At 44.8% G+C, this 19914-nt stretch overlaps 1 protein-coding gene across 1 annotated transcript in view; it reads left to right on the top strand.

Moving 5' to 3' along the window:
* Nucleotides 1-19368, top strand: part of LOC128832286 (disintegrin and metalloproteinase domain-containing protein 32-like) — a 52463-nt gene extending 33095 nt beyond the window's left edge. Inside the window, exons 15-21 of the mRNA XM_054019541.1 lie at nucleotides 1333-1438; nucleotides 4361-4544; nucleotides 4851-4931; nucleotides 5339-5447; nucleotides 6743-6899; nucleotides 16591-16623; nucleotides 18332-19368. Of these exons, the coding sequence (XP_053875516.1) occupies nucleotides 1333-1438; nucleotides 4361-4544; nucleotides 4851-4931; nucleotides 5339-5447; nucleotides 6743-6899; nucleotides 16591-16623; nucleotides 18332-18338 (677 nt within the window). The 3' untranslated portion in view covers nucleotides 18339-19368. The remainder of the gene's footprint in view (nucleotides 1-1332; nucleotides 1439-4360; nucleotides 4545-4850; nucleotides 4932-5338; nucleotides 5448-6742; nucleotides 6900-16590; nucleotides 16624-18331) is intronic.
* Nucleotides 19369-19914: the final 546 nt, after the last annotated feature.

Raw genomic sequence — 19914 nt, 5'->3', positions numbered from 1 at the left:
ACAGGAGCAGGTATAAATACACGAAAAGATGGGAGTTGCCTTACCAAGTGTGAGGTCAGTCTAACGAGACAATTCAATTAACAGTAGGATACCAAGGGAGGAAAAATAACTTTTGTAGTGGTAATGAGAGTGGCCCATTTCAAACAGTTGACAAGAAAGTGTGAGTAACATGGGGAAAATTAGTAGGGGGGAAATTAGGTTTAGGTTTTGAAATGACCCAACCACTCCCAGTCTTTATTCAGGCCTAATCTGATGGTGTCCAGTTTGCAAATTAATTCCAGTTCTGCAGTTGGAGTCTGTTTTTGACATTTTTTTGTTGAAGAATTGCCATTTTTAGGTCTGTTATTGAGTGATCAGGGAGATTGAAGTGTTCTCCTACTGTTTTTTGAATGTTATAATTCCTGATGTCAGATTTGTGTCCATTTATTCTTTTGCGTAGAGACTGTCCGGTTTGGCCAGTGTACATGGCAGAGGGGCATTGCTGGCACATGATGGCGTATATCGCATTGGTAGATGTGCAGGTGAATGAGGCTTATATTAGTAAGCCTAATGAGATGATCTGATGGGTCTTTGCCATCCTTGTCCAGGCTGATCTGGTTCATAAAATGCTGTCAACCTGCAGCTACAAGGCCCCTTACTTCATCAGAGACAGGTTATTTACTCCTGGTGTATGGAATAAAAGATTCTTCATGCCAACTCTGGTGCTAACAACCGGAGCCCTCTCCTTGCCCCTAAATGGAACACATTACAGGTTCCACATGTGGACCGCCATATCTTCTGTTTAATAGGAAAGCTCTATACCTATTCCTTTAACTCCAGAAACAACGTACACACGTTTTAGACACATTTCCAACGGTTGTCAAACACTCTCAGTACCACACCTGACACATATACCTTCCTATGGTAGAGCACAGGATTGGCTTTAGAGGTTCTGCTGATCTAGGTATATAGATACCTCTACCAGTCTATAGTCACCCAAATAAACAATTACTGAACATTTTTCTACCACTAATTTTTGCTGCGCGAGGCAATTGCCTGTTCTGCCTGTTTTTTGATGTCAGTCTTGTCAGAGCATTTTGGGACTAATGAAAAAGAGAAGGTTGCCCACTTGTTCTAGGAGGAGGCCATAACTGAATAGCTGTGAAGGAAGCCCAAGTTTGTCTTGTAGCAACCCTGTGTCTGTGACCAGCAAACTAGACTAGACAGTGCACCTGAAGATATTGCAGAGAACAATTCTGCACTGGCATGTGCTAGATGTTCCAACAAAGCATTTCCCAATTCTGACTACTGTAAGTCTATTATGAAGTCTAATCAATGTTATTGTATTTGTAGCTTCAAAAAGTGGCTCTCTCGCATGTTATGAAGAAATTAATGGTCAAAAGGATAGGATGGGACACTGCGGCTCCACTCAGGCGGGTTACCAGACTTGCGAATGGAAGTATGTTTTGACAAATAGAAATGTCTCCCTATAGGAGTAGTACAAGATGAAGCATGACATCTTGGCTGATTGTGTTGAAAGTAACTCGGATTTTGAAAATTTTTAGCGGGTTTGTTTCTGAACTTTGCTTCTGTACACTAGAGTTCAGAAACAAAGTGGTTAAAAAAATAAAAGTAATTTTTCCTGTGTTACAGTGTTTGCCGGTGATCTTTAAATTGCCTACTTTCCTTTGGCATATTGGCACTGGACTGTGACATGCTAGATTGCTGGTCTATTTCATCTGACATATTAGGTAGCAGTGAAATTACTGGATGATGTTACTGTAATAAGAGAAATTCTCATACAAGCATCATGATCAAAATGTTCTCTAATGTCTTCTTACCCAACCAGCATACCATCATATGGAGAAACTGTCCAGAAGAATTAGGCAGGGTGGCGGAATTCGACTGCAGCTTGATTGCCAGTTGACGTTCCACCACTACTGCCCAAAAGGAGCAGGCAATAGCTTGCTTGCCCAGTGGCAGATTACCAGTATGCTGATTTAGGCTTTTAGGCCCAGATCCTCAAAGGTATTTAGATACCTAACGCCCATTGTTATCAGTGCCTAAATACCTTTGAGGATCTGTATGGTCTTCTCCACTCAGAGACGTTATTTAATTGAAAACCATGGCATCTTTTAAGTATATGTAAACAGCTGCTGGCCTGTTTTCCCAGCTCAGGAAGAGCTCACTGCCATCCCCACATCTTTTTCGGGGCACAGCTTTACTCTTTAGCAGAAAACTCAGGCAAAGTATCAAACCAAAACAGTTTCTCTGCCCATCATAGGCTACAGCTCCCACATGCTTTTTCCCCACTTGGTTCTCTCAGTACTGAAAGGAGGACACACATGCACTTCAGTCCCTCTGCTTCAGGGTCTATTGCAGGAGCCTCTCTCCCACCTGCAGCTCCTCTTCAGCTGAGCCACTTGCTGGTTTTATAATCATTTGCTTCCTTCCAGCAGGGTCTGAAAATTGAACAGGGCTGGCCAGCCCCAGTCTTCTTGAACCCAAATGGGGCAAGGCACCCTGTTACACAGTATACTTTTGCTGACCTATTCTGTTCTTCTATAGGGTTTATACTTTAGGTCTACCTAGTATCCCGTCTGACAAAGCCTAGGCAGAGGGAGAACTAAGATGACTGCTTATTAAGCAAAATGTCCTTGTTTTACTGTTAACTCCTTCTCTCTGTTTGCTTCAGTAGAAATCTAGATGGTGATCCCTCTAGGGCAGATAATATCTTTTTAACTTGTTTGTACAGTGTCTAGTATAATAGGGTTCTCATTCTCAAATGGGGGCATTAGTGCTATCGTAATACAAATAGTAAATAACAATCCCATTGATTATTGTCATCCCAGCATGGTTCAGAAATTCCTATTTTGTGTAGATTCTCTTCACTTGCCAGGCATTTCAGTTCACCTATTTTTGCCTTTATGATAAATGCTTTGATATACAAATATTTGGAGTCTATATACTTTAAACTTTACATTTCCTCTTGCCCTACAGAAATTAAAATTGAAGCAAAAACTATTAACTTGAAACTGGAATGTTTTATTGTTGATAAAATACTTTCAAAAGACGCTTTAAAACTTTTTTAAAAATCTGCTTCTAAATTAATTTTGATGGGCTCTGAGGGGTGCAATTTATTTTAATTTAAAAATGTTATCTCCACTATCTAGTCCTGTGGGCAAATCAAACAAACAAACAAATTAATCAGACAACTGGCTGCATAAAAAAAATCACAAACTGACCACTAACTCCATACCATGTTAAAAAAAGCAAGGAAGTGAAAAACGTTATTCCTAACCAAAGTGACCCAAAGAGTCCTTGCAAATGTAATCACTTTATTTCAAGCAGAGTAGATTGGTGGACTTTGCAGCATTCCCTGAAGAGTCAAGACTAACAAATTTTACTCCTGGGGAAATTCTGCACCAATGCACATGCGCAAAATTTATGTCCCCCACAGATTTATTTGCTTCCCTGCAGAAAAATGACTTTCTGATGGGGAAGCAAAGGGAGCCACAAGAGTGGTCATGCAGCCCTCCCCAGCTGTATGTTTCGGGTGCCCAGGGAACTGGTATAGAGTGGCCTGTGCTCCCCAGTGCCATGCTGGAGCTTCCATATTTATTTGACAAATAACATTTACAGAATTTTAAAATATTGTGCTTGGCATTTTTTTTTTTTTTTTTGGCACAGAAGTAAAATTCAGGCTTCATTGGGCCAACACAGGAAACAAATTCCAGCATTGTGGTCCCTCTAGTAAGAACAGCCTGTCCTCAGTCAGTGATATATAAATCTAGGACTTCTGGCAAGAAAATATCAGCTGTCATTGTGGTATTATGTGGGAAGAAGTGTTCTCTCAGGTGTCCCTCTGGTTTTGCCACAGTATCGGGATGCTTTGGGAAGGTGCTTCACATGGAGGAGGAGCCTAGACACTAATTTTTTAAAACCCTTTTTTTACTGTGCATGGAATATTTCACATGTGCAACAGTCTCTGTGTTTTATATATGTCATAGCAGTACTTCTTTAAGTAATACATGGGGAATGAAATTTAATAATGGGCTCTTCAATCTAGCACACAAAGGTGTAACAAAATCCAATGTCTGGAAGTTGAAATAGTCAAATTCTGGCTGGAAATATGGCACACATTTTTAACAGTAAGGGTAATTAACCATTGAAACAACTTACCAAGCTTGAGGTGGATTCTCCAAGCTTGGTGTTTTGCATCAAGGGACCAAAGCAAACCTAAGGGATCCCAAAAATTGAGCCCTCTGTACAGAGTATAGTTATCCCTTCTCACAGAAATTATGGTATGCTTGAATATTTAATATTTTGAACTGTCATATGCCAAATATGTAATTTTAATTTTCTTCTCATATGTTTGTAGGGATCTCCAGTGTGGGAAGTTAGTTTGTCAATATCCGAGTAATAGACCATTCATTAAGGAAAAGGCTGCTGTCATTTATGCTAGGGTGCAGAATTCCTTATGCATAACTTTAGATTATATGAAGGGGCCTCAAGTGAAGGATCCAATGTTGGTGAAGGATGGTACTCTCTGTGGTAAGCAAAAGGTAACAAATCTTTTTTTAAACTGTTAGCAATGTAAATGTTTTCCATGTAAACATACACTTTTTAGAAGTTGCTAGTAATATTGGAGCAATGATGAGCCGCACTGGCTTACTGAGTTATAAAATTAACTGTTTTGTCCCCTGATTTACTCTAAACTAGCCAAGAACTATTTCCAAATATTTTGAGATAAAATAGGATCTGGTAAACAGCTTTCTGCTCTTAAACAGCCTGAAAAGGACCATCAAACATAGAGAATTTTTTTCTATGCTTTCTGTTGACCTTGAATTGTATGTATGTTTGGCTTTTAGATTTGTATGAACCAGAAATGTGTAGATGCTGCTGTCCTGAAATACAACTGTGATGTAAAGAAAAAATGCAATGACCATGGAGTAAGTAACAGCACGTTATTATTATTATAATATTGTTTAGATTAATGATATTTTGGATTTGCAGATATTTTCCTTATAAATTGCCAACTGAAAAAGCAACTTTGGGCTGACACTTAGCATGCAAAGTCTTCGTGCCATGGCTAATTGGTTTGGTTTTTCCTGATACTTAGAGTCATATTCTTGGTTTTCTTTCTAGACAATAGTCTGTGGTACTTTACATTTGATGTGTTTTCTGAAACAGACAGTTGATTAGTTTTTAAGAATTGAGAATTTGGTTATAAAGAAGAGAGATCTTGAAGTAAAACGGTTTCCTAAAAGCATGTGTAATGGGATTTCCCCATATTTTGAGACTTCCAGCTACAAAGTATAAAAAGTAATTAAACAGGATTTCCCCCCTTTTATTTCAGGTGTGCAACAACAGAGGAAATTGTCACTGTAGGTCTGGCTGGCAGCCACCAGATTGCAAAATTTCATCAAAAGGATATGGAGGGAGTATTGACAGTACTTTCAAAAGTGGTTAGTTATCTTGGGAAATTCTGTACCCTGTGTTGGTTTTTTCCCAGTGAAACATTTAAGAAAATAAGAATGGCCATACTGGGTCAGACCAATCATCCAGCTAGCCCAGTATCCTGTCATCCAACAGTGGCCAGTGCCAGATGCTTCAGAGGGAGTAAACAGAACAAGACAGTATATCGAGTGCTCCATCCCTGTCGTCCAGTCTCAGCTTCTGGCAATCAGGTTTATGAACACCCAGAGCTGAGGTTGCATCACTGACCATCTTGGCTAACAGCCATTGATGGAGCTATTCTCCAGGATCTTACCTAATTCTCTTTTGAACCCAAATATACGAGTTCCCCAGGTAGACAGTGCGTAGTGTGAAGAAGTACTTCCTTATGTTTGTTTTAAACCTGATGCTTATTAATTTCATTGGGTGACCCTGGTTCATGTGTTATGTGAAGAGATAAATAACACTTCCTTCTTCGTTTTCTCCACACTATTCATGATTTTATAGAGCTCTATCTTATCTCTCTTAGACATCTCTTTTCTAAGCTGAACAGTCCCAGTCCTTTTAACCTCTCCTCCTATGGAAGCTGTTCCATATCCCGAATCATTTTTATTGCCCTTTTCTGTACTTTTCCTTCACTAAAAAAGAAAAAATATCTGAAATATATACCATGGAACAGTTAAGAGTTTGCGTTATAAGAGGAAATACATAAAATGAGGTTCTACATCTTAAATGTGAAAAAGAAAAGTTTAATACTATTCTTTCTTTTTATTATATTACTTTAATTGTATGGATAACAGCATTTTAATAAATGAATTGCTATTGGATACAAGAAAGTGATCATGTATTGTACTATCTTGATTAGATACAGTCAACTGGCTGTTATATTTTAACATTGTTTAATCTAAGACTCTTAATATGATTCAGCTGATTTAAAATCTAATCTAAATTACATGTTAAGTGATTTTGTTGATCATAGCTGTGCTAATGCGTTTCAATCCTATAATGCAATAGTGTGTTGTTCTGGTCCTGAACTACTTTTGAATACCAGCTGGCAATTGTACTATGTTTTGAACATTATGTGCAATCATTCCTTAAAGTATCAAAGTAACTTGCTAGTTCACAGCATCCTTTTTCAAAGTGTGACAGTTTGGGGAATCTCATGTTTGCAGGTTTCAGGTGTGTCTGCTATAGTCACATTTTTGTTCCATTCCTTTCTATCACTAACAGGTAAATACAGGATAATATCTCCTCTGGTTGGAGACCCCTAAATCATAAAGATCTGTGATATTTCTTTCCTTGCTAGATGCAATCATTGACAGACTTCACCAGAACACTTTGAAGAACTGGCTTCTGCTAAGTTTCTGTCTCTTTCTGCCTGTCCTTGTTTGTTCTATCATCATGATTATAAAACGAAATGAATTGAATAGATGCTGCACTAAGGAAGAATCACAAGTTGATGAGTAAGTTTATTTTGTTCACCTATCTAATTCTAACCTTTCTTTTAGGGATCTGGAATCTTCCCGGACACTGGGGAAGGTGGTGAGTTCATGAGCAAGACCATAGGAGTGGAATAGTTGAGTGGTGCTGTAATGTGCACACTTGTTGTGATGCCTCCTCATGGCTGGGTCTAGAGATCAGCTCTCATTAGGTCTAGGACCTCCTTCCATTGCTCATTTGGCCCGTGGTAGCTCCAGCTCTCTTTTTGTGACTCAGCCTTCCGGCCAGATCACTATAGTCTTCCTCTTCCAGGGGTATCAAAGTCCCACTGGACAAACTGTCTATCTGAAGTCTCAGGCAGTATTCTGATCCACTTCTTTGGTACTTTCCCAGTGGCTGATAGGGGAACCTGTGCCTGCCCACTACTTTGGATCCCACCCAGGGACTCTATGCCCAGCAACCACAGTCTGCTCAAACTCCGACCCAGTTGCTGTTCCCATGGATTCCCTCCTCCCTCTCTTCTCAATCTTCTGGACCATCTCTTGGTTAACACTGGTACTTCGTCCACTCCCCCATGCCTACCTAACTCCTCCCATCTTCTTGCCAAAGTCTGTAGTCCAAGGCAGGATTCCAGGACTTAGGGCTTGTCTACACTACAGGGGAAATTCGATCTAAGCTATGCAATTTGAGTTACGTGAATAGCGTAACTCAAATTGAGTTAGCTTAGATCTACTTACTGTGGGGTCCACGCTACGCAATGTTGACGGGAGACGCTCTCCCATTGACTCCCCCTACTCTTCTCGATCTGGTGGAGTACAGGAGTCGACGGGAGAGCGATCTGCAGTCGATTTAGCGGGTCTTCACTAGACCCGCTAAACCGACCGCCGATGCATCCATCGCCGCTCGTAGGTAAGTGTAGACAAGCCCTTACTCTCCCAATAGAACTCCTTCTTGTACCTAGCCAACTTGCCCGTCTCTAGAGAGTGACTTAAGAGCTCCTCCTTGCAGCCCTCTTCTCGTACTTCCAACTTCCTCTCTTTCCAAGGCCTTGTCTACACTACAAAGTTTTGTCGGCAAAAGTTATGCCGCTTTAATTAAAACCGCTGTTGCATGTCCACACTAGCTCCTTGTGTCGGCAGAGTGCATTCACACTAACAGCTCTGGCATCACCACAGGGAGCAGTGCACTGTGGTAACTATCCCACTATGCAACTGGCTGCAGGGTGCTTTGGGAAGGGTTTGCAATGCCTCATGGGGCAGGTGCAGCATCACGTGATGCAGGTTTCTCAATCCCATTGTTCCAGGGGCAGCCTAGTAGATTGTCAGGTGCTTTTTCAACTGAAATGTGTGGGGGAGGGAGAGGAGAATGGCGTGCCTGGGGTGGGGGAGACAGCAGGCTGACTGACCTATTCTGAACCTCTCCACAGCAGCCTGCTCGGCCTGCCTATGGTTCTGTGATTCTCTCAGAGTTCTCCCACAGTCTCCTTAGCTGCTGGGAGCGGCATCCTGAGCAGCTCTGTAACCTTTCTGTGCTGAGGAATGCCAAAGCAGCACAGCATTTTCTTTCTCTTCTCTCCCCTCATCCCTCCCTCCTCCCCCCCCCCCCCCCCCGTGCACATTGACTGGAAGATTTTTCCCCAGCAGCAACCGCTTGGTTGGCCTGGGCGCCCCCTGGCGACCCGCCACCCCCTCAGTTCCTTCTTACCGCTAGTGACGGTGGCTGGAACTTCCCTTAGCTCTTGTTCAGCAAACTCGTTCTTTCTCTGGTTGTATATAGTTAGTTAGGTTGTGTTCTTAGTATAGAGATTTTTGGGGGTTCTCTGCCCCCCCCTTCTACAGCTCCCCGGAACTATGGCATGCCGCAGTCCCCGGGTTTTAAAAACTGTGGCCTGTGTGAAGCGCATGCCGAAGAGTGATCTGCACTCATGTTTACGGTGCTTGGGGGAGACCCATCAAAAAGATCTGCCGCGAATTCCATCCTAGAACTCTTAAAGGGAACAGCGGCTCAAGGTGATCCTCCTGGAGGCAGCTCTACGCCCCCACTCTGACCTGGGTTCAGGGGACCTGACCTCTAATGCGTCATCCTCGACACGGAGCGCCCCAGCACTGTCATCGAGCTCAGCGCTGAGAAAGGACTCCTCCCAAGACACTCGGCACCAACATGGCTCCCCCCAGGGCCTGTCTGATAGTAGGCACCATTCCCACTTGCTCGTGCCTCAATAGAAGAAGAAGCCAGACAATCGCTCCCCTCTGGCTAAACCAAGAAACGTGAGACCCCAGGTGGGCCACTCCTCTGGATCCCCTGCCAGGGCCAGTCGAGTCTGGCCTTGGTCTCCGGTGCCTACACAGCAGCTACAGCTCCCGTCGACACCAAAAGCTTATCAGGCTGCTTGGAACCTCCTACATCTAACGGTACCGTTCTTGCCCGCCAGGAGGGAGGAACCTTCAACGCCGGCGGACCCGCCCCATCCTCCAGTGCAGTGGAAGGGGAAGCCGGCTATGATGTTGAGGCATTTCCCCTCGCCATGCCTCTTGGCACCAACTTATTCAGACAGAGAGCCTACCCGCTCCCCGAGCTCTTGACATTCGAGGTACCGACCATTCGAGGTGGTCTTCAGTCTCAGAGACCTCGGAGTCAGAGTCCGACTCCTATTGCTCTGAGAGGAGCAGAAGTCACAGATCGTGGTCCGGGAGAGACAGGAGAGAGCCCCAGGCGTGGCCTACACAGTGGCAGAACCCGCCTCAGTGGTCCTTCAGGACCCCTTGGGCCTTTCACCAAGGACAGGGAGGAACCCAGGGTCACCGCTCCGCGATGTCTTCCATGGCCTCAGCCACCTTCGTTCCGCTATCCGCTGCATACCTGCCTTTGGCGCCTGTAGTCCTGACACCTCCGCCTCTGGCACCATCCTGTGAGAGCTCAACAAGTTCATGAAGAAACTCAGGTTCCGCATGATCTCCCTGGCCTCCATCATCCCTTCACTAGATCCAGCAGACTGGTATGCTGCCCTTGACTTGAAGGATGCGTATTTTCACATCGCAATCGCTCAGAACCACAGGTGGTACCTCAGGTTTGTGGTCAATGGTTCCCACTACCAATTTACTGTTCTCCCGTTCAGCCTGTCAGCAGCACCTTGAGTATTCACCAAGTGCATGGTGATTGTTGCCACTTTTCTGCAGAGGCATCAGGTACAGGTGTTTCCTTACCTTGACGACTGGCTGATCAAAGGCCGCTCCAGGATGCAAGTGGAAACTCAGGTTGCATTTATCAGAGCCACCTTCGAGAACCTGGGTCTGCTCATAAACGAAGCAAAATTGACTCTGTCTCCTATCCAGAGGATAGAGTTCATAGGGGCAGTACTGGACTCGACCCAAGCCAGGGCATTCCTCCCACAGGTGAGGTTTCAAGCCCTCAATGACATGATCCAGGGAGTCATGCAATTTCCCACCACTACTGCAAGAAACTGCCTGAAGCTTCTCGGGCACATGGCAGCCTGTACATACGTGGTACGACATGCCAGACTCAGGCTTTGGCCGCTCCAGTCGTGGCTAGCGTCAGTCTATCACCCAGCCCGGGACAGCTTGAACATGATCGTGACCCTGCCTTGCCCGGTCCTCGATTCCCTCCGGTGGTGGATCGATGCCTTCCAGGTGTGCTCAGGGGTTCCCTTTGCTGCCCCACAGCCACCCCTATTGTTGGTGATGGAAGCATCAGATTTGGGCTGGGGATCTCATTTGGGGGACTGGAGAACTCAAGGCCTCTGCTTGCAAGCAGATCTGTGTCAGAGAGCTGAGAGTGGTGCGCCTGGCATGTCAAACATTCCGCCCTTACCTAACCGGGCAATGTGTATCAGTCATGATGGACAATATGACTGCAATGTTCTATATCAGGGGTGGCCAGCCTGTGGCTCCGGAGCCACATGCGGCTCTTCAGGAGTTTATATGCGGCTCCTTGTACAGGCACCAATTCCAGGGCTGGAGCTACAGGCTCCAACTTTCCAATGTGCTGGGGGGTGCTCACTGCTCAACTCCTGGCTCTGCCACAGACCTTGTCCCCACTTCACCCCTTCCCGTCCCCTCCCCTGAGCCTGCCATGCTCTCGCTCCTCCCCAAGGCCTCCTGTATGCCACAGAACAGCTGATCGGGAGGGAGATGAGGGGGAGGTGCTGACCTGCAGGGCTGCCGGTGGATGGGATGCGATGGGAGCGGGGTGGGGAAGCTGATGGGGGGCTGCCGATGTATTACTGTGGCTCTTTGGCAATGTATATTGATAAATTCTGGCTCCTTCTCAGGCTCAAGTTGGCCACTCCTGTTCTATATCAACAAACGGGGGTGCATGCTCCTCTCCCCTGTGCCAGGAAACCCCCTATGGGACTTCTGCGTAGAATATATAATCCACCTGCATTGTGGATTATCCCCGGGATTCAGAACAAGCTCAGCAGGTCGTTCCGCAGCCACGAGTGGTCCCTTCACCCGGATGTCGCAAATTCAGTCGTCCGGAGGTGGGGATTTCCCCCGATGGACCTCTTCGCCACACAACACAACAGGAAGTGCCAGCAGTTCTGCTCCTTCCAGAATCACAGCCTGGGCTCCACCGTGGATGCGTTCCTCCTCAATTGGGGAGGGCCTCTCCTATACGCCTTCCCGACGATACCGCTCTTTCACAAGGTCCTGCTCGAGATCCGCAGAGATCATGCTCAGATCATACTGATAGCACCGGCCTGGCCCCATCAGCACTGGTACACATCCCTCCTAGACATGTCAATGGGAGCCCCGATTACCTTGCCGTTCTCCCTAGACCTTCTCACACAAGATCATGGACGTCTCCAACACCCAAACCTACAGTTAAAAAAAAAAAAAAAAAATAATGGAGATATCCCATCTCCCAGAACTGGAAGGAACCTTGAAAGGTCATCGAGTCCAGCCCCCTGCCTTCACTAGCAGGACCAAGTACTGATTTTGCCCCAGATCCCCAAGTGGACCCCTCAAGGATTGAACTCACAACCCTGGGTTTAGCAGGCTAATGCTTAAACCACTGAGCTATCCCTATAAGTTGCTCCATCTTATAGCATTGAAGCTCCATGGTTGAATCCATCGCAACTTTCCTGTTCAGACCAGGTCAGACGGGTCCTCTTTGGCAATAGGAAACCCTCGATGAGGGCCACATACCTTGCCACGTGGAAGAGATTTTTAGTCTGGCTGGCGCAGTGCGACTCGCCCCCGACGCTAGCCTCGGTGCCACACATTCTAGACTACCTTCTACATCTGAAGCAAGAAGGTCTCTTGTTGCCTTCTATAAGAGTGCACTTGGCTGCCATCTCAGCCAAGGGTGTACAGGGCCACTCGGTTTTCGCTAACCGCATGGTCAGCCAATTCCTAAAAGGGCTCAACGGGTTTTACCCTCATATCCATCAACTGGTCCCTGCCTGGGACCTCAACTTGGTCCTCTCTAGGCTCATGGGGCCCCCCTTTGAGCCTGTAGCAACATGTTCCCTGCTCTACCTCCTAAAAGGTCGCGTTCCTGATGGCGATAACCTCGGCCAGGAGGATATCTGAGCTCAGGGCCCTGATTTCAGACCCGCCCTACACCATGTTCTTTAAGGACAAGGTTCAGCTCAGACCTCGCCCTGCTTTCCTCCCAAGGTTATCTCGCAGTTTCATATCAACCAGGACATCTTCCTCACAGTTTTCTACCCTAAACCTCATTCCAGCAACAGGGAGCAGAGCACTGGCCTTCTATATCGAGAGAACAAAACTGTTCAGAAAGTCGGTCCAGCTCTTTGTGACAGTGGTGGACAGGATGAAAGTTTAGCTGGTTTCGCCCCAGCGCATTCCATCATGGATCGTGTCCTGTATCTGTGAGTGCTACAACCTGGCAGGTGTTCCCACACGTCCGATCATTGCGCACTCTACCAGGGCGCAGGCTTCATTGACGGCGTTCCTGGTGCAAGTTCCCACCCAGGAAATCTGCAGAGCGGTGACGTGGTCTTCCATACACACTTTCACTGTGCATTATGCAATCACCTGGCAGGCCAGAGACGATGCGGCCTTCGGAAGAGCAGCACTTCAATCAGTGGACAGATCCGGCCCCACCTCCTAAATTTGGCTTGGGAGTCACCTGATTGGAATGGACATGAACAAGCACTTGAAGAAGAAAAAATGGTTACTCACTTCTTGTAACTGTTGTTCTTCGAGATGTGTTGTTCATGTCCATTCCAATACCCACCCTCCTATCCCTGTCGGAGAAGCCGGCAAGAAGGAACTGAGGGGGTTATGGATTGGCAGGGCTCTATATTGGGTGCCATGAAGGCGTGACTCCAGGGAGCGCTCCGGCCGACTCGACGGATGCTGCTAGGAGAAAAATCTTCTGGCCAACGTGCACGTGCACGCACACACACCTGATTGGAATGGACATGAACAACATATCTCAAAGAACAACAGTTACGAGAAGTGAGTAACTGTTTTTTATTCCTCCATAAGATATACCAAACCAGCAACGAAAGTAAACTGTCTCACCACACTGGCTAACAAGAAATCAGTTTCCTTAGGCATTCCAGTCCTTGCATCACCACCAAAAACACTGGATTTAAAGATGAGTGGTTCTTTAAAACCAGGCTCATCAAACAACAGGTTCTTCTGATCCCAAAGGACCAGCCACACCCCCAGGTCAATATAAACTCAGATCTTACTCAATAATCACGCTGTTGCCAATCCTTTAGTATCTAAAATCTAAAGGTTTATTTATAGAAAGAAAGAAAGAAAAGGGAGAGTTAAAATCGGTTAAATGAATCAAATACATACATTAATTGTAAAGTTCTCGGTTCAGGCTTGTAGCAGTGATGGAATGAACTGCTGGCTTAAGTCAAGTCTCTGGCTGCTTCCAAATCATTGGAAGGTCCTCAATTCCTTGGTTAGAATACTTCCATTAGTCCAAAGGCTTGAGTAGGATAGAGACTGGAGCAGGATAGAGGCAAAATGGAGGTGTTTCCAGTGCTTTTTATATCTTCTGCCATGTGGAGGGAATCCCATTGTTCTTACTGTGGAAAATTACAGTAACAAGATGGTGTTTGAACTCCAAGTCACATATCCATGCATGATTTTGCCTAGTCACAGCAGGAAAGTCCATTAAGAGTAGATAGGTGTCTTCCATTGTAAGTTAAATGTCCTTTAATGGGCCATTCTACTTGAATAGTTCCTTCAAGATGTGCAGGCTAAATACCTTGTGGGCGTTACCCCAGGAGCAAACATTTGAAATACAGGTATAGAGCCAATACTCATAATTTCGAATACAAAAATGATACATGCATACAAATAGCATAATCATATTCAGCAAATCATAACCTTTCCATAGGCACCTTACTTGACAACCTTTGTACAAGATTGGTTGCAAATATATAACAGTGGTTGCAACAATGATCTATATGGTCATATTTTAATCAGATAACATCACAGCCTCTCGTTGAGGTGGTTTTATTTTGTCGGCAAAAGTAGCTTTATAGTGTGTACACCTCCCGTTTTGCATACAAAACTTTGCAGTATAGACTAGGCCTAAGCCTGTCTCAGCTCCTCACCCAGCTTGGCTTCATCAGCATTAGGCCTTCTCCGGTCCTGGCTCTCCTCCAGGTTAATTGTCCTATTTTTCCTCTTCAGGCCTAGTGTGTGTGTATAGGGAGGTAGACAGCCTATCACAGGCGCATATTGGAAAGTACTTGTTTTTTAAAGTGTGTAGGGTATAATAGATGGGATTTCTAAGCTGACTCTTTCAACAGTGGATGTGAGAGATACACAAAGGGAACTTTCCTAAGGTAAAATGAAACCAGTAAAAAAATGTAGAAAAGAGTGAAAGAAGTAAAGGATAAATGTGCCTGCTACAAATGCTAGTAACATATTGATTGTTGGATTAGAATTGTGTTTTCAGGAAGTGTGATGTAACCAGAATGATAGAGACTTGGTGAAACCAAGACCTTCAGTTGGGAGATGAAATTAATAGTAAATGAAGTTTACTGAAGGGGCATAAAAACAAAGCAAGATGAGGGGTTGCAGTACAGGAAACTTTGTTTACAGAAGGCGATGCTATACAACCCTGCTCAGTGGAAGCTCAGTTATATGCTTGAGGTTTTCAAAGTTGGATGGGATACTTTTACTTTACTGCACTCCAGGGCCAACCCCCTGTTCATACCAACTATTTTTGTGTCTCCCCAAACGTTAGGATACATTGATTTATTCTCGATTAGTATTTTGGTTACACAGCACAGACCATTTGGATTGAAGAACAAGATAAAAATAGATGATCCTTGGTTGTTCTCTAGATTTCTTAGAGAAATTAGATGGGAGACTAGCAAGTGTTTCTACTGATAACCCAGACCCTGTAAAAATAATGTTGTTGTGAAGAAGGGTAATATTTTATCCACTGATGGACCCCCCGCTTCTGTTGGCAGATACCTTCCCTCCCAAAAGGTATAGGCCAGCAATGAGTCAAACCTTACATTGACTTCAGTGATAGACGATCAGACCCTATTCACTGATGCCACCAGTTATTGAAAATGACTCTTTAGCTCAGTAGTGGGCAACCTGCAGCCCGCGGGCCGCACGTGGCCCGTCAGGGTAATCTGGTGGCGGGCCACGAGACACTTTGTTTACATTGACTGTCTGCAGGCATGGCTGCCCGCAGCTTCCAGAGGTCATGATTTGCCATTCCTGGCCAATGGAAGCTGCGGAAAGCAGCGCAGGCCGCAGGGACGTGCTGGCCTTATCACTGCTGTCCTCTCAAGATGGAATCAAACATAATTTCATCAGGTTGTAAATTCTGATGAGTTTCTGTAGAAAGAATTATAATGAAAAATACTGGACTTCAGAAAATAAAACTCCCTGAGAATGCAAAAGGAGTTAAAGAAAATTGTTTGAATTCAGTAATACCTGGGAAAAGCACTTGGGAAAGTAAAAACTGTACTCAAGATACAAACAAAGAGACTACATGTTCCAATAAAAACTGAAACAGTGTAAAAGGCAACCAAAACCCACAGGGCTAAATACAGGGCCATCCCTAGCTATTTTGGGGCCTTACGCAGCCCCCCTGTGCGGGGAGGTGGGGAGCAGGCCTCCGTGGGGGGAGGGGGAGCTGGCTTGGGGCAGGGGGGAACCATCCCCCAGCACTCACCGGCGGCGCAGCTGGGGCCAGGTCCCTGCACTTCCTGCTGCTGGTGAGTGCAGGCCTGGCCCTCCTGCAGTCCTCAGAGCCGGGAAGAGGCGGGTCTGGGGTGGAGCAGGGGTGGGAAGAGGCGGGGTGGGGGCAGAGCAGGGCGGGGGCTTTGGGGAAGAGGTGGAGTGGGGGCGGAGCAGGGGTAGGAAGAGGCGGGGCAGGGGCAGGGGGCCTGGGGAAGAGTCGGGGCAGGGGCTGGAGCAGTACACAGCTGCGCAGGGCACCAGGAAATTTGGTGTCCCAAGTTTCCTGGTGCCCTACGCAGCTGCATACTTGGCGTACGGGTAAGGACGGCCCTGGCTAAATAGGAAGGTAAAGAGAAGCATGGAAGAAAATGTAAGGCCATTTTACCACTATGGAGAATGAGAGGGTGTCCTCTGGTTAAAGAGAGAGCCAAACTACTTGGGTAAAAGTAATCTTCACAATAAATTTACTGTATGCTCTAGAGCTATGAGACTATGTGTATTGTATGCTTAATTTTAAATACTCATACCACTCAGTTTTCTAATCTAATTCTAGATTAGAAGACATGGATCAGTCAGAAAATCCAAGGTAAATTTCATATCTGTCAGTGCAGTAGAACATGTATCTAGTTTTCTTTTATTTAGAATATGCTTAATATTTACATGCCAAAATCTGCATTTGATAGTTGCAATGTGACTTTGAAGCACATTTGAACATTTCATTGCCAACTTGATTTTAAAGTACAGTTTGAAAGAAAAAAAAAATAAGCTATCTTTAAATTTACCAATTGTGATTAAGAAAGATAAATTTCATCCTTAAATTATTTAGAAAAGTTAGCAGTCTCTGTAAATAGCGCCTCTATCATATTACAGAATGTTGGGCCAGTTTTTTAAAGGTATATAGGTGCCTAAAGATGCAGATAAGCACCTAATGCAGCGGCTCTCAAACTTTAGCAACCCGAAGACCCCCATTTTGATTTAAAAATTTTCACGGACCCCCAAGCTTCCCGCTCACCCCAGGCCCCGCCCCCACTCCACCCCTTCCCCCAAGTCCCCATCCCCACCCCTTCTCTTCCCTGCCTCTTTCCACCCTCTCCCCTTGTCACGGAGTGTGGGGGGACACAAGGCCCTGCCCCCCCCCCGGCTTCCTGCGATTCACCATGACTCTCAGCCAGCCAGTAAAGCAGAAGGTTTATTTAGACGACAGGAATACAGTCCAAGACAGGTCTTGCAGGCATAGACAATAGGACCCCCTCAGTTAGGTCCATCTTGGGATCCCAGGGCACCACAGCCCCCTTGGGGGGTCAGAGCCCCGTCTGTCTCCCAGCCATTCCACCAGCCAGCCCCTGAAACTCCCCCCCTCCCTAGCGTCTCCTCCCCCAGCCCTTGGTCAGTTTCTGGGGCAAAGGGGTCACCTGGCCTCTAACCCCTTCCTGGGTTCTCACGTTACATGCTCAGGTATTCTCCCTCAAGGCCAGTCTCCCATCCCCCCATGCAGACCATCCTAGCCTAGGGTGACCAGATGTCCCGATTTTATAGGGACAGTCCCGATTTTTGGGTCTTTTTTTTTATATAGGCTCCTATTACCCGCCACCCCCATCCCGATTTTTCACATTTGCTATCTGGTCATCCTATCCTAGCCACACTCCCCTGCCTTCCCAGCCAACACTCCCCTCTCAGCATTCAAAGACCACATTAAGAACAGTCCCAGTTTGTCACACCCCTGAGTATGCCCCGTCCCCGCTCCTCCCTTTTGCACGCCGCTGAACAGCTGAGTGATAAGGTACACTTTCCCCTTCAAGAGTGGAGCAAGCTGTGTTCACAATACTCTCGAACACTATCAGTCTGGGAGTTACCTTCTCCACACCTATCATTAAACTAATAATCTAGCCTGTTTTTTGACTGTATGAAGATATTTACTAAACTATTTCAAATTTAATCTGATCATCAATATTGGTCATCTTTTACTGTATTTTTAGTCCTGGACTGTATCCTGTTCCAAGTTCACCACCATGTATTTTTTGAATTCAGCCATAATAAATATGTCTGTTGTTTGTCGGAGGGTAAACTCAAGCCCAATTATAACATCAAATATAGTTTGCTGTCTGAGGCAAGACTGGTAGTAGTGAAAGCTACCTTATGATGGAAGTGGGCTTGAGTCTACCTTCTGACAGATAACAGACATACTTATTACGGCTGAAATCCCAGCTAAATAATTTGCTTACGTTGCTATGTTTTATTTATTCTTGTTGATTCTGTTAACAGCAATGTGTTTTTTCCCTTATTCTGTCTGCCAGTGTATAGCCAATAACACCAGAAGGCTGGAAATTATATAAGCAGTCAGTTTAAAGCAGATGGCAAAGTACTTCCAGCATGGAACCTCTGAATGGACAGTGCAATATATAACCAGCTTTTAATTTGGAGTTGTTTTTTTAATTATTCAGGTTAACTATTTCCATCCCCCCGTAAAGATTGAGTGGTTTTTTTTAAGAAAAAAAAAGTAATAGTACTGTAAAGCAAAGACTGAACTTAAATTTGTTGTATATGTACATTTTCCTGTACATAACCACTAAACATATTTAATGATTTATATCTAGTGTAAATTCATGCCAGTCATAGGGCTTGAAAATTGCACTTTCCCATTTGCTAAGATAAGTTAGAAGCTTTTGGGGGTGAGAGTTACTTCACTTTCTGCAGAATTCAAGCTTTCATTTGAGGGTCGGATGTTTCTAGTCCTTAACAGTTCCAAAGACAGCCTGACAGATATAATCAACATAGTGCTGTCTGAGTCTGTCTCCAGACAGCCTGAAACAATAGCTTGGTGTTAGAGGTTTGAACTCCCACAATCATCTTAAAGGGGTGTTCAATTAACTGTTCTCTCATAAACCACTGAAGGAGCAAACCCCACAAGGTGAGGATTCGGAAGACACCACAAGCACTGGCCAGCAGAGCTGGCGAGCATTTGAGGAGAGTATGCTGCATCCTCCTTAGGCAATGTAGCAGTAGGAGTTCCCCGTGAGAACTCCATTCTGCCTAACACAGGCTAGTGCCTAGAAGGCATTTATAAGCCCTTAGGAATTCCTGTAGTTTAAATAATTTAGTTAAAAGATAGTAATTTGATTTCTCATAAAAATTGCTCTAGACTTGAATAGTTTTTTGACCTGACTTCATTATATTTTTTCTGTGGGCTATTGCAATGAAAATTGGGGAATATTTTCTCTTCCTGCACCTCAACTGTGAACTCTTAATGGATTCTCAATTTGCCTAGGAAATGTTTGTAACCTTTTAATTTTATTTTGGAGGAGTCTTCTCCTTATGTAATTCTGAATTGGATGTTAATTAATTACAAAATAAAGGAATATTTTTTTAAAAAATCTGGAAACAGCTACATATCTTATTTGAGCTGGGTAAATCCAGAAGTTCATGTTACCATTTCAACTTGGATTATTTTTACTAAACTTAAATATTTCTCTAAATGAGGTGAAAGGAGCCTTTTCTGGTGATCTACAGAATACAGTAATTTGAGAACCATGTAGCTGAAGACTGGGCAATTGCACAGAGCATGTTCTCAAACTAGCATAAGTTCTACTAATATAAGCACAATGGCATCCACAGTAGAGGGTTTTGCCAGTATAGCTATTGAAGGACATAAATCCACACCGTGTAGAGATCAAGCATAAGAGTTTATTACACACAGCGCTGGCGGAGTGTCACCTTGCTTATTAGGCTCAGAGACACTGTCAATCAATTGATTACAATAGAATATATAGATTTTTCCATGGGCGGGGGAAAGTGACGGGGTAGGCAGTTCCACACCCCGGGATAGGTTTTGCAGCAAGACAAGATAGCACATTAGCCAATGGTTAAAAGGTTACATAAT

This window comes from Malaclemys terrapin, chromosome 2 (assembly GCF_027887155.1).
Source record: "Malaclemys terrapin pileata isolate rMalTer1 chromosome 2, rMalTer1.hap1, whole genome shotgun sequence".
NCBI lineage: Eukaryota > Metazoa > Chordata > Testudines > Emydidae > Malaclemys > Malaclemys terrapin.
Note: the sequence above shows the minus strand (reverse complement) of the source record. Positions and strands in the feature narration are given on the sequence as shown.